The sequence below is a fragment of the Thermobia domestica genome, chromosome 9 (assembly GCF_964235325.1).
Source record: "Thermobia domestica chromosome 9, izTheDome1.hap1.1, whole genome shotgun sequence".
Classification (NCBI taxonomy): Eukaryota; Metazoa; Arthropoda; class Insecta; order Zygentoma; family Lepismatidae; genus Thermobia; species Thermobia domestica.
In genome coordinates, this window is record NC_137462.1 from 99,652,769 (window position 1) to 99,666,525 (window position 13,757).

The window sequence follows — 13,757 nt, forward strand, 5'->3', positions numbered from 1 at the left end:
ATCGTTACCCGTTGATATGTTAACGGATTAATTCATTAACTAACCTGCCGAGTACGTACTAACATAACAATATTATAATTTTAACCCTTTGGGGATCCCATAGTACAATTTGTACCATACGGGGTGTTTCATGGTACATTGCGTTATAACTCTCCTATTTGAGCTTTTTCGTTCGGTTTTTTTTTGTTTTGTTTTGTTTTTCAAGTCCAGAGGCATTGTAGAAAACATTACGTATGGTTTCACACCTTCCTGCGTCGAGACATAGGAGGTGATGACGTCATAAGTCTAAAATTTATATTTTCGTGTAATACTTTTTTGGGGGGGTTATGTAAAGTATTTTTGGCGGGCTTATTTTTGCACGTAGAAGATTGAAATTTTGGACAAACATGCAGTCCACCGAGTAATATTTGCCAGATTTTTTTCAGATTTCTGCGTTAAAACAGGGGGGTACAGAGGGGCTAAACGTTGAAAAAGGGAAATTTTACCAAAAAATCCCTTTCATGGGATTTTCCCGCGTTAGATACATGATGGGGACAAGTGAATGGTACTGCCTGAAAGGCAGTTCTATTCTGAAGAGAATGATGCGAAACATGACCCTAGGGTAATTAGGGATGTCTCAGGAATTTTTTACCTGAGATCATGGTGTTTTACGGTAATTTGGGGCATGGTGAGAATTCCTGATAAAATTTCTCCCGCCCTTGGTATTCAAGATAGAAACTTGAAATTTGGCACACACATTCAGTATACCAAGTGCTATTTATCAGATTTTTTTATGTGGCTACGTTCACACAGGGCCGCTCCAGAGGGGCCCAAAGTGCGAGAAAAAAATTTTCCCTCCGAAATTTTCCCTTTGACATCATTTTTCCCGCTCCTGGTATACGGTATGAGCATGCAGGTGGTATCATTTAAAATCCAGCTCCATTCTGAAGAGAATGAGGTATGAACCATGATCCTAGGATAAATAGTGACGATGCAGTAGCTGCTTGACTGAAAGTCTAAAAAATAGCCCAAAAACCAGGTGCCGGAAAGGGTTAAAGGTCTTAGAACTCATATGGATAATAGCAGTACATTGTGTTCAGTGAATACCAGTAAGAAATATGAACTTCAGTAGATGTAGATGTTTTATTACAATAATATCCATTGGGTATCCATGAATATTTACTGCATAATTTCTCTGAGAATGTGTATATGGAAACAACATATACAACTATGTGCTAGATATAACAGATATCCTTTTTAAGATATCTATGTCTTGTCTCGTACACCTATGGATAAAACGTATGCGTCATAACTAGCAAAAATGATATATAGTTTTCTTTTTTATGTAGAGAGAATGTAATACAATACCGAAAACTCCACTTCTAGATTCCTTGTAAGATAAAATTTGTCTCGTCTCAAAAAGGTGTCGTGAAAGTGATGTGTCGTCTCGGAATGCCAAAGTTTCTCTATTGAAAGAGCTCTGTCTCGTTTCCTCTTGCGACTATTTGGAAGCTTTTAACAATATTTTTATATATTTGAAGCCAAATTATTGAAAGTACATTGCTTACTCGTCGCATACGAGCAACGTTCATTCACATCTGTAGAAATGATACCAAGAATTAACGTAGACACGCTGTGAAATCAATATGAATTATCTTAGTGATGCTGTCACATTGATCATACACGATTTTCTGTCACGATAATACAGGAATGTAGAAGATTGATGCCTGTCGCAGGATAAGAATCTGATGAATTCTCTGCCAAAGCACTTGACCTTTGTACCTGTCAAGAGATGAGGAAGTCCTTCTGTATTGCTTCTTTCCTTTGTCAATAATATTCCTACGAAGGAAGCGAAGATGTTCTCGTGACTTAAATAAGTAGTGATAAAGTGCAGAGAAAAAAAATGCATATTCACTTTCTTCTGGATTCAGATTACGGAAAGACACGTGTTTGTACACTAGTGGGAAACGAAAAATAAACTCTTAGTAAATGTGACCTTACATAAATGAAATTATATACACACATGCCATAGCTTGTGCACTGTACATGCATGCTCGTGCGCACAGCTCTAAGTCTATGGACAAAATGTACAAGAATATGTCAACGTTACGTACCCTTGTACATCTTTAATGCAAGTTGCATTCAGCACGGGGGACGGCGGTAATGGTTTAGGATGATATATGAGAAACTGAGTTCCATGCTTCTTCCATCTGGAGGCACAGTTGGTCATACTTAGTTTTGCCACAGCTCCAGACTAGATTAGTTGATGTCCAATCGAATCTCACACATACAAGTGGGAATATTACAAGTTTGGTCATGACGCAAACCATGATACATGCCTTGCAGAGCGCGTTTGAAAATGCAAGTGATGTTTGCGCGGAAATCGTCTTCTGCTGTTCAAAGAGTTTATAGCTACAGTGGTACAGGGATGTCAAAAGTCCAGACTGGGTGATGCTCTGGATGTAGGACCGCTTTTATAGACGTGGCGTGCCCAGACGTGCAAGAGTCTGGGATGCAACGTTCGTGGAAGGAAAATTAAAACAACGCCCTTATCCAAAAAGAAAAAAAATGAACCGTTAAAAATAGTTAAAATAAGATATACGAAAGAAGTGAATGTTACTCATAACAATACTATTTCAGCAGCTAGAGCGAGGAATGGTGGGTCTTAATCTTGACTCTGTATGTATCGCCAGCTTGTCCTGGCACGAGCTATTGGTGTATGATTCATCATACTAGGATGCCCACGCGGATCTTCCTCCTCTCTGTCCCTCATCTGGGAGGGTGCTTGCTAACAGTGTTCCCAGGGCACTTTTGATTTCAAACACGGGCCTGTCTGGATGTATGTTACACTAGTAAATGCTCTCTGTATGAACAGCACCTCACACCATGGTGTCTGACATTAGTACTTCATATATGGAACATGCTCTTACTCGATCGATGCTATACCCGCAAACAATTATCACTAGCGCCAAGGCAGAACCAGCTATCATATCTAAACATAATGGCGTACCATTCATCCTCTAGTCACTTCATTCGCGACACCATTAGAAGTGGGATGGACGACGGCATGTCATAGGGGAACGTCTGATGAGTAGCTTCCGTACAATCGTAATTCTGGTTCTAGGGAACGGTTACAGGCTGTCCTCGCTAACATTCTGGATACTATTGGTTGTAATTAATGATGAGGTATTCGTGCGATCCATAATGACACATAGTCTGGGAGATAGTAGATAATGGATTTTTACTGAACGTCCGGAAAACTGGATAGATCAGGTCTTCCAGAGTAGACATGACTTGCAGCCTTACTATCGGTGTTACCAAATACCGTTAATATATTGTCAAATACTGCTTAACGTCTTGTTAAGAAAATTTCAATTTTAGTAACATTAATTTGATACTTTACCACAAAGTTAATGGACATTATATTAGGCATTGGATAGCAAAGTGGCGTAACTCAGTTTTGAGACATTGTAAGATATTGAGACTTTTATTAGAACCGATGTAGGAAAAGTGGACAAAATCAGTTCTTTGCGCTGCCATCTTTTGGCCTATGGCCTGGTCTTTTAACTCTGAGATACGTAACGTTGCCATCCAACAGGTTATGGTTTCAAGTTCATGGAAATGACTTAATCTCACTTTGCCATCTAACGCTTCATATCACACAACTATTTCTATCATTCACTTCTAACAGTTTTACAGTATTTATTCTACGCATAGATTGATTAGACCGATGTGTATGTTGCATTTCCTTCCAATTATTCTGTATGATCTAAATCTGGATTTTATTCCAGATATATCGAGTTAATAGTCTATTAGCGACAAGTGTAAAACAATGAAACTGAAGCTACATTTAAGTTTCAGCTTTAAGTATAAAGGTATGTTTTGCGCAACACTTTATTGACAATAACAACACAACTTTGTAGAAAAATGCGTACTCACCGTTAATCATAGAAGCGATCGCAGATAATAACATGCTACGAATACCTAAGTGAAAATGAGAAGTTAAAGGAAGCTAACGAAAAAGAACATAAATACAAAATTATTTCCATTTGGTCCACTCTCGTTCTCAGCCCTCATTATACAATGAATACTTGATATTTATCTTGGAAAATTTATGTTTATACTTTGGCAGCCATTACACTAATGACAAATTCAATTTCCTTTCAAAGTCATTTCTTAGTAAGCATAAGTTAAGTTATCATGTCATTTTCAACTTTTTTTTTTTTTTTTTGATTGAGCATCTATTCTTTTTCTTTTTCAGGTTATGGCAATTTGTCTCCTACTAGTATGCTTGGTAGACTACTGTGTATAATCTATGCTCTGCTAGGAATTCCTATCAACGGTATCCTGTTGGCTTCCCTAGCAGAGTTCTTTAGTAGCAAAGTAAGTGAATGATCCTAACATCGAATTTCATCATACGGTATTTTTAAAAAAATGATGATGGTTGTACTTTTAGAGTATAAAAAATTGTATATTATTATAATAACCAGTGCTTGAGTTATTGAATAGAACAAAACCAGTATGAAAGATTCAGCAAAAGAAAAAAATAGTTTTTAAGTAGTAGCAGACACTTTAAATATTGTATTTGTTATAATTCCGTCAAAAGAGTGCGGGTTCACGTCTTAATTTTTTCAGACTCTAAGAGTGTTATTGGATTTCGATCATTCACTATTAATACAATTTGGTCCAAGGCAATTATGGCCTTACAATATATATATATATATATATATATATATATATATATATATATATATATATATATATATATATATATATATATATATATATATATATATATATATATATATATATATATATACACTATTTCTGGTTATGATCAAGAAAAACAAATAACAATATATTGGACAGTTATTCATGGTATACTGTTTTATAAAATATGAACAAAATTCTTAAAGATGTTCTTCTGATACTAGCTATTTTCGATCTTGGTTCATCAGTGAGTTACCGCTGAATAACAAAAATAAAACGATGTAATCCTGTTTTTAAAGGAAAACATGTGATCGTAGATGGACAGTGAACATTCTTGCAACTCAATTAGAAAGTAACGAATTCGAACCTGAGTAAGATTTTATGGAGATTTCATTACCAGATGAATACTGGAATAATATCGTTAAATGATGTCTCTAGCGAATTCCCTTGCAAAATTCCTTCATATGTACATTGTCAATTGATGTAAAGTAAATATCTTTACCTGGAACACGTATGTAAATGAAACGAAGTTGTAAATATCCATTCGCAAAATGGTTTATCCGTAATACTTTTGAATATTTTGACGAATAAACTACCAATGCAAGGACTGAACGTCAGAACATTTTTATGCAGAGATCGTGAAATATGTAAATAGGCTATGAATTATTTTCTAATTTTATCACTACAAAAACTTCCTCATTTCTGTGGAAATTCAGAAGTAAAAAATTAGTTTTATTTGCGTCATTTTTCACAATCATAATAGCGTAATTATAACCATCATCATCATCATTATAAGTAACATCGTAATTATTGCTGGCAGGCCACTTGACTAAATAGAAAAGCTTCTGTCTTCTACGCACTTCTCCATGTAATCTTCTCATATTGCCTTAAAAATTGGTTACTTTGTATTGTTCATTAGTTGCAATCTTCTGTTTTTATTTCACTTTTTATTTATTTCTTTTATTGTACCATCTGTCACATTCTTATGCTCGTTTTTTGTCCGAACCTTTGCTAATACTTCCATATTGCTTATCCTTCAATTTAACTACATTTTTCCATTCTTCCCCATACCCATATTTTGAATTATTTTAGTCGATTTTCATTACTTTATTCCTTCTACCATTCCTTTCTTCTTTTGTTTATTTTCAGCCTTCTGGGAAACACGGTGACCCAGTGATAGAGCTCACGAAATAAGGCATGCGAGTTTGTGAGTGACAGCATTGTGTCGAACGATTTTTTCGGAGTTCTTCCGTTTCCTGATACATTCTCATTCCACCAATTATTTCATGACCATTAATCATCAACTCCTTTAACCTACAGGGCATAATCGTGATGCATTAAAGATTTCATTTTCATTTCTCAGCCGTTATTCTTAATAGTTTTTCCTTAAATTTTCTAATATCGTGGTAATTTTCGAATAAGTTTCTGCACTAAGAGCCGATTATCTGCGAAGCGAAGACATTGCTCCTTTTTACTTACTTCCAACATATTTTCCACACAACGAAAACCTTTTTTCAATATTTCAGATTGATTGTCAATATTTGTTCTAAAAAAGGTACTAATAAGATAATATCTAAATTAGCAACAAATATTTATTTTTAAATATTTTTATTTTAGTTCTTTTCCTTTTTTGTTATTATTTATTTATTTATTTATTTATTTATTTTGCGTTCAATTCATTTTATTTGAAGGTATTAAGAGCTCACCATAAGTACAAAACACACTACGAGAATAAAACAGCTTTAATAGCAGACATTCTGATTTACCTTATCCCTGGATTTCTAGTGTTCATTTTCCTACCAGCTGGACTGTTCGTGGTGTTCGAAGGCTGGACCTTCGACGAGGCTGTTTACTTCTCTTTCATTACTTTGACCACTATTGGTTTCGGCGACTATGTTGCAGGTAATTTAATTTTTAATTACAATACAATCAAATAAACAGTTAAATAACTTAGTAAATATATAACATTATAAAAATATGGGATAAATCACTTATAGAACTGAGTCTTTAATGTCTTGTATGATTTCTTGTTTTTCTTTTTCTCACTACTTTCATATATATTTTATAAAGTAATATAAATATATTTTTACTTCATTATATATGTGTTTCAAAAGAACACCGACAACGTTTGGGAGGTGATTCCTGACACCAAGATAAGCCGAAAAGTATAGACCAACCTGTGTGCACAAGTGCTTCCTTTCGGAGTTATAGGCTGCCGAAAACATGAAAAAATGAAGTTTAAAGGTCCATAGCTCCAATATTTAGAATCCTAAGATACTTCCACAACAATTTTTAAAGAGGTAGTTGGTGAGTACTTTAAATTATATGCCCGTACCAAACTGTCTCCATAAAAATTGTTGCGTGAGTACCTTAGGATTCTGAAACATGTAGTTTTAGATACCGCACATGTTAGTTCCTAAGTGAAATCTTGACTCGACTACTGTAGGTGTCATAATACTGGAATTATGTACCTTTAAACTTCACTTTTTTCATGTTTTAGGGAACCTATAACTTCGAAAGGAAGCATTTGTGCACCCAGATTGGTCTATACTTTTCGCCTTATCTTGCTATCAGGAATCAATGTTTGGTATGCACTGATCATAATGGAATTATCTACCTAGCTTAATCAATTTTCATAAAACTTTATATAATTGTTAGCAAAACAACGGTTAAAAGTTTTAATTAAATGTTTCTGAAAGCAGCCATGAGTGGCATAAAGTTTGGAAATAAACTAGTGTCTTGTTAGAGGAGAGGTTTTCTGTTGATTAAAGACTTAAATAAAACATAATAGATAACACGCTGCAAAGATCACATTTTCTTCCATACAAATTAGTATGGAATCACTGATATTTAAGATGGAAGAATTAGATCTATTCAGATCAAGTAAAGAGACATGATTATACATCGTACTGAGCAGCCAAAATGAAAACAGTGTGATATGGTATGCGAATGCATGTCCACAGCGTATGTATTTAAAAGGAATATACTAGCTCTAATTTTTCACACTCTCACGGTTTGAACTCTAGAATTCCTAGACAAAGTCTTAGGGGAAACATTCCTCTTCAATTTCTTTCTTCGGACACTAATTAGGAATTTAAAATTTGAGACACTACTTTTACTGTAAACATTAAAAGAATGATTATACAAATAGTTTTTAATCTTTGGGCCCAAAATGATAAAGTAGAACTGCTGGAAGATATGAGTTTATGGTATAGTGAAATTTCTCCTTTGTTTTAAGTTGACAAAGAATCTCTCTATTCTTAATATGGCTTCATTTTTCAGCTGTTTGTCTGGTCTGTTAATTAAGTTGCAAATGTTAATTTGTTGTAACTGTTATTAATAGATATTGTATCATTGTATACTTTTAATCAAGATATTGCAATTATTCGCAATCATTCTTCTGAAAAAACACCAGAGCCGATTCATTCAGTCTCAGCCTGCACTTTATTTCTACTCAAAGAACCCTATTTACTGGACCTCGTCTCTACCCATAATGATTCATACATAATTCTCGTGTTAATACAAGCAAATATACATATACAACACATTTATTATTTACAATATGGATACTCTTACACGTCCAATTCTACATTGCAATAATCTCAAAATCCCTACTGTTTTCACGAATGGCAGCTCTTTAATTCAGAAGTAGATGTCCTCTCTTTAAACACCATATCCATAAAAATAATATAAGCAACACATTTTTGGATCAAAAGATCCAAAATATTTCAGTCAAAAATTTTCTTGTCTGCCTTATATCTGGAGAACTACATATAGTGTAGTCAAACCCAAACTATCACTTAACTCAGTATGATGTGCTTATTCTGAAAAAAAAAAAAAAAAAAACAACAACAACAACAACAACGAAAACTCGATTTAGGGGTTGTTCAAAAATTTTGTAGCCAAGACCACGAGCTTTTCATGTTGTTGTTGTTTTTTTTCTTTTTTTTTATAATTCCTGAAATTCTTGGACAAGATCGCAATCTTTTGATCCATTTTTTTAAAAATCATTCCTGAAATTCTTGTTTTCCTAGTTTATACTGATAGCCAAATGACATCTGACAAGTAAACGTCACGTTTGGGTGAATAAAGTTGCTGCCCGAAACATGTGTGATAGAGTAGTATTAAGTGTCCTCAATATGTTACGGAAGTTTTAGGTGCAGAGCTCAAAGGGCTTAGGAAATACAGTTTCTAGAACGTCACATGGAGGTACAGTCACGTCCAAAATGATTGCCACATATCTATAACTGTCTTGTTGTGGGAATATAATTAAATAATGATTTTCCAGGTACTTCTAGTAATGTTACTATGTGTGTAATCGGGAAATGTATATTTGTGGTAAATTTCATAGAAAAATAATACAAAAGAACAGTATGTAAGAACAATATATATATTGTTCTTACATACTGTTCTTTTGACATGAAATTTACCACATACATGTCTTTGCCGATTATACAGATACTAACATTATAAGAAATACCGGGCAAAATCGTTATCAAATTATATTCCTACAACAACATATTTATAGGCATGCGACAATCATTTTGGAGATGACTGTACATGTTATAGGCGTAATACATAATTCAAAACATAAGAGAGAAGTCTTATAGCTATTATTTCCTCTAAATTAGATTATGTTCGTAAGAGAAAGTTGTTTATTTTGCAAATCCGAAGTGATTTTGTTACTGCATAGAAAAGTTACCAATTTCTACAATTAGTATGCAGTTCAGAAAAGAGTGCATGCCTCGCACAAATACTTTACTCACAGTAAGCACATCTGACTAATGCAATCAAGTCTAATTTGAAACATTTGTGGTTCACAATTCCTCAAAGAAGTTATCGTAAGGAACGATCCAACTTTCAGGCTCCTCATTCAGGTATCCAGCCTTATAGAAAGCGAATCGAACTATGTTGCGAAAACTAGAAGCACTAAACAGGTAAATTGTGAACGACTGAAGTTGTAGGAATATGTCACGATGTCAAATATTCACTTTACTTCCTGTTATTGCTGTATCAGTGATGAAACGAACAAAGGTTTTGGATGGACAGAAGAAGTGAACATCCAGAAGTTGAATCATACCACCACATCCACCAGGTGTCAGCCGTTTGATCAATGCAAAGCCTTCTGGCACACAATGTGACGAAAGATTGTTGTCTTTGTTTGCAGGCCATGAATCAAGTAACAGGATAACTTTTTTCCTATCACCTGGATTGTTTTTCTACATGACGTCCGAATAGAAAGTCTTAAGATCCTACTTGTTCATGTTCGCTGTTTCACCAGCAAATGAGATTAAGATTATATTAACCGGATCGGCTGGCTTTACAGCAGGGAACCTACCGTTTGGTTCAACCACCAGAACATCTATGGGACGCAGAATTACTCCTTCCATGGACACAACCGGCATTATCATGTAGGATTGAGATGTACTCACATATCCCAATATTGTTTTGATCCTCACCGATCCTTTCTCCCTCAACATCCAGTACGAATGCAATTCCCTCTTGAATTAACTTTAATCCGCATTGAAGACTTTGGCGACTGGAATGTCATCAGTGACATAAGATTACGTACTGAAATGGACTATAACATGTACCTCCATGTGACGTTCTAGTGGCTGTATCTCCTAGACCCTTTGAGCTTTGTACCTAAAACTTCCCTGGTGTATTGACCACTCAATTCATCCAAACGTGACCACTCGATTCATCCAAACGTGACCACTCGATTCATCCTATCTACTTGTGAGATAGGTACCGTATACTTGGCAATCGATAAAGAATAAACACAATTATTTTTTGCAAGTCTTTCTGGAACTTGGAACGTTCGTTAAGCTCACCATGACTTTTGAATTCTAGTGAGTAACAGGAAAAATTTAGAGAGTAAACCAGATAGTGTCTGCATAATGTTGTTACATGAGCTAATTATTGCTTCGAAGACCGTTCGTATAGTGCATAAATTTGGGTGTACACCGATTATGACGTCATAACCTGTACACTCAAATAATTTCTGGTCTATAAACAAAGATTTAGAAACGGTTATTAGTTTATTTAATACCATTTTGTAGATATCATCTGACTCACTTTCTACATTTCTAACAAAAAACTCTTTTCATTAAATTAGACACTATTTTTTTTAAGAAGTAAGAATCAACTTAGCAAACAGGTAGAACTACATTAATTGTCAAACCTGAGATAGCTAGAAATTAGCGTTGTTCATGCTTCAAATTTGACATTATCACGGTTTGCAGATGATAATGGCGCTTGTTGGAGAATCTGAAGAGAAAATCAATAAGATGTTAATAAACCTGAAGAAGGACTGTGAAGATTATGGAATGAAAGTAAATGTTAGAAAAACAAAAATCACAGTGATTGGAACGAAGGGGTCGGTGTCAGATAAAGAAGTAGGAGGGGAGAAAATAGAATAACTGACTAATTTTTGATACCTGTGTAGTATTATTAGTAATAATATGAAATGTGAACCTGAATTATTAGCAACAATAGGAATGACGAAAGATGCCCTTAGGAGGAAGAAAATACTATTTCGTGGGACCTCGAACAAAGAGTTAAGAAAAAAAGACTCATAAAGTGCTTCGGGTGGAGTATTGTACTATATGGGTCAGAAACATGAACATTACGCAAAAAATGATGAAAAACGATTGAAAGCTTTCGAAATGTAGGGTGGAGAAGAATGGAGCAAGCGGAAAACGAATGAGAGGGTGTTAGAAATGGTCGGGGGGAAAAGAATAATTTTAGATCTTATTGAGAAGAGGAAGAAAAACTGGTTGGGACGTTAGCTAAGAAGGAACTGTATCATGAGGGACGTTTTAAAGAGTATGGTCGCAGGAAAGAGAGGTAGGGGCAAAGGAGACTGCAATTAATGGACAATATCAAAACAGAGAAATCGTACGTGAAGACAGCGGTAGGCGGAAGACCGTTGAGCATATAAGCTTTTCAGTTGCAGCAAGTGACTGTCAACAATGGCATAATACCTATGATGATGATGATGATGATTATACTTCTTCATAGCTTTGTGAACTGTTGAATCTTTCATAACGTTTGTCAACGTGTCTGAATCTTGTACATATTTAAGAATTATATATTATGTGTCACGAATATAGATGCAACCAACTTCTTCCTCCTCACGACATACATTTCGTCGTTTATTGCTACAATATATATATATATATATATATATATATATATATATATATATATATATATATATATATATATATATATATATACTGTATCTGCAGTCAAAAATTGTTGAAATTTGAACAACAAAAATAAACTCTCTATAATGTGATCTTTGACGAAGCCTCTTTACAGAAATAATTGAGCAATCATGCTAGAGCGAGGTTGTTGATCCTAGCTGGCGAAATTGTCACATTGCAACACTCAACAAAAAGTTGCTTTGACAGCCTTAATTGTATGACAACATGTTCCAAGTTAAGTTTGTTGCAGAGCGAGTCACCAATAACAGTTAATATTTACACTATATACGGACGACTACTATTGACTGTTATTATTTTTGTTGATTGATTAGATACCCAGAATTAGAAATAACATTCCTTTGCATGTCATGAGGAAAGTATTTTTAGCAAATCAAGGCAGAAATCAAATGTAATCTTTTCGCGTTGAAATTTTAAATCTATTAGAAAAGTTCGGAACGATATAATGTTTGCTGCAAATGTGACAAATAATATCTTTGGCCTTCAGTGTTAACAAAATTCGTAAAATTAAACTAAAATAAAATCTTTAATGTCCCACGGTCATACACTGTAGATTAAAACAGAAGAATGAAAGAAAAAGAAATGAAATCTCAATTTAACGTCCCATGTTACGCCATTTAGGCCAGGGGAGACGAATAATTAAGGCAAGTGAGTAATGATGGAAGGGTCAGTGGAATGATAACGTGGGAAGAAACTGGAGTACCCCGAATAAACCTATGTACACGATGTTGTCCACCAAAAGCGTACTTGATCGGAGATCGAACCGGGGACCCCACGCACCGGAAGCTCTCTACCACTGAGCCACCGTGCCCCCTAGGAAAATGAAAATGAAATGAATTGTGATGGAGCAATTAGTGAAAGAAAACGAAATAACTCTGAAAAAAAACTAAAGACATGATATAGCCCATCATAAACTCACATAGTCTGGGTACGAACCAGAGTCCCATTGTGTCAGCCAATGATGAGTTTAGAACCTTGCCCCCGGGGAGAACTTTGAAGAAACGGGGATGAAAATAGTACTGAGAAAATAGTAACCCATGTTGGGCCTGATCGAAAAGATGCCCCGGGCCACCGCCTGAAATCATCATTGGCACCGCGATGTCTATCACTGACTCCCTTACTAAATTCGGCTAACTAAATTCCTCTAACTAAATTCATGTGTTACATCTACATTGAAGAAACACTGGGACGATGCCTTTCATTTGAATGTCCATTTCAACATAACACTGTATGTTCATTCTTTATTTTATTGTTTATGGGTACCGAAACGTTAAGAAGCTCCAACTCTGGCGTAATGCTTACCACTTGATTACAATGTTCCTTTGCTTCCTAAATATGGCCAGGAGACAATTTTGACCATGTGTTTACTTGTTTCTCTTTTTGAGCATACACAATGTGTGTGAGAGAGACAAAATGTGTGAGTGTGAAGGGTTACAAAATATAATAAGCACTAAAGAAGCGAAATGTGGACATGTCGAAGATTTTATTGGCAGAAAATGCATTTAACCTTCTGTTGATGATCTTGCACAAGACAGTTGTCTCAATATTGTGTTTCTTCAACACTTTCACTGGGTTATTGCCCTTTTCGCCTCTTGTTGTCTGTTCGATGTCTTGTTGGTTGGGAAATTGTCATGTATCACAGTACTAAATATCTCCGATTGCCACTTAATGTAACAGGTTGCAAAAGAAGAGGCGAAACAGTCTTTATCAACTAAGAGTTCTTGATTCCTCCGTAAACACTTGATAGTCAAATGAGACTGCAGAAGGCCAATAGAAATGTATGTGTCCTAAAGAAAATTACTCAATATGGCAGCAAGTGTCCGTGATTGCTAACGCCAA

General features: G+C 35.0%; 1 protein-coding gene across 1 annotated transcript in view; it reads left to right on the forward strand.

Annotated features, from left to right (window-relative positions):
- The window catches only part of LOC145694883 (open rectifier potassium channel protein 1-like), a 180,783-nt gene that overhangs the window by 139,368 nt on the left and 27,658 nt on the right, over nt 1–13,757 (forward strand). The window contains exons 4-5 of the mRNA XM_081771598.1: nt 4,241–4,362; nt 6,381–6,591. Coding sequence (XP_081627724.1) covers nt 4,241–4,362; nt 6,381–6,591 — 333 coding nt within the window. The remainder of the gene's footprint in view (nt 1–4,240; nt 4,363–6,380; nt 6,592–13,757) is intronic.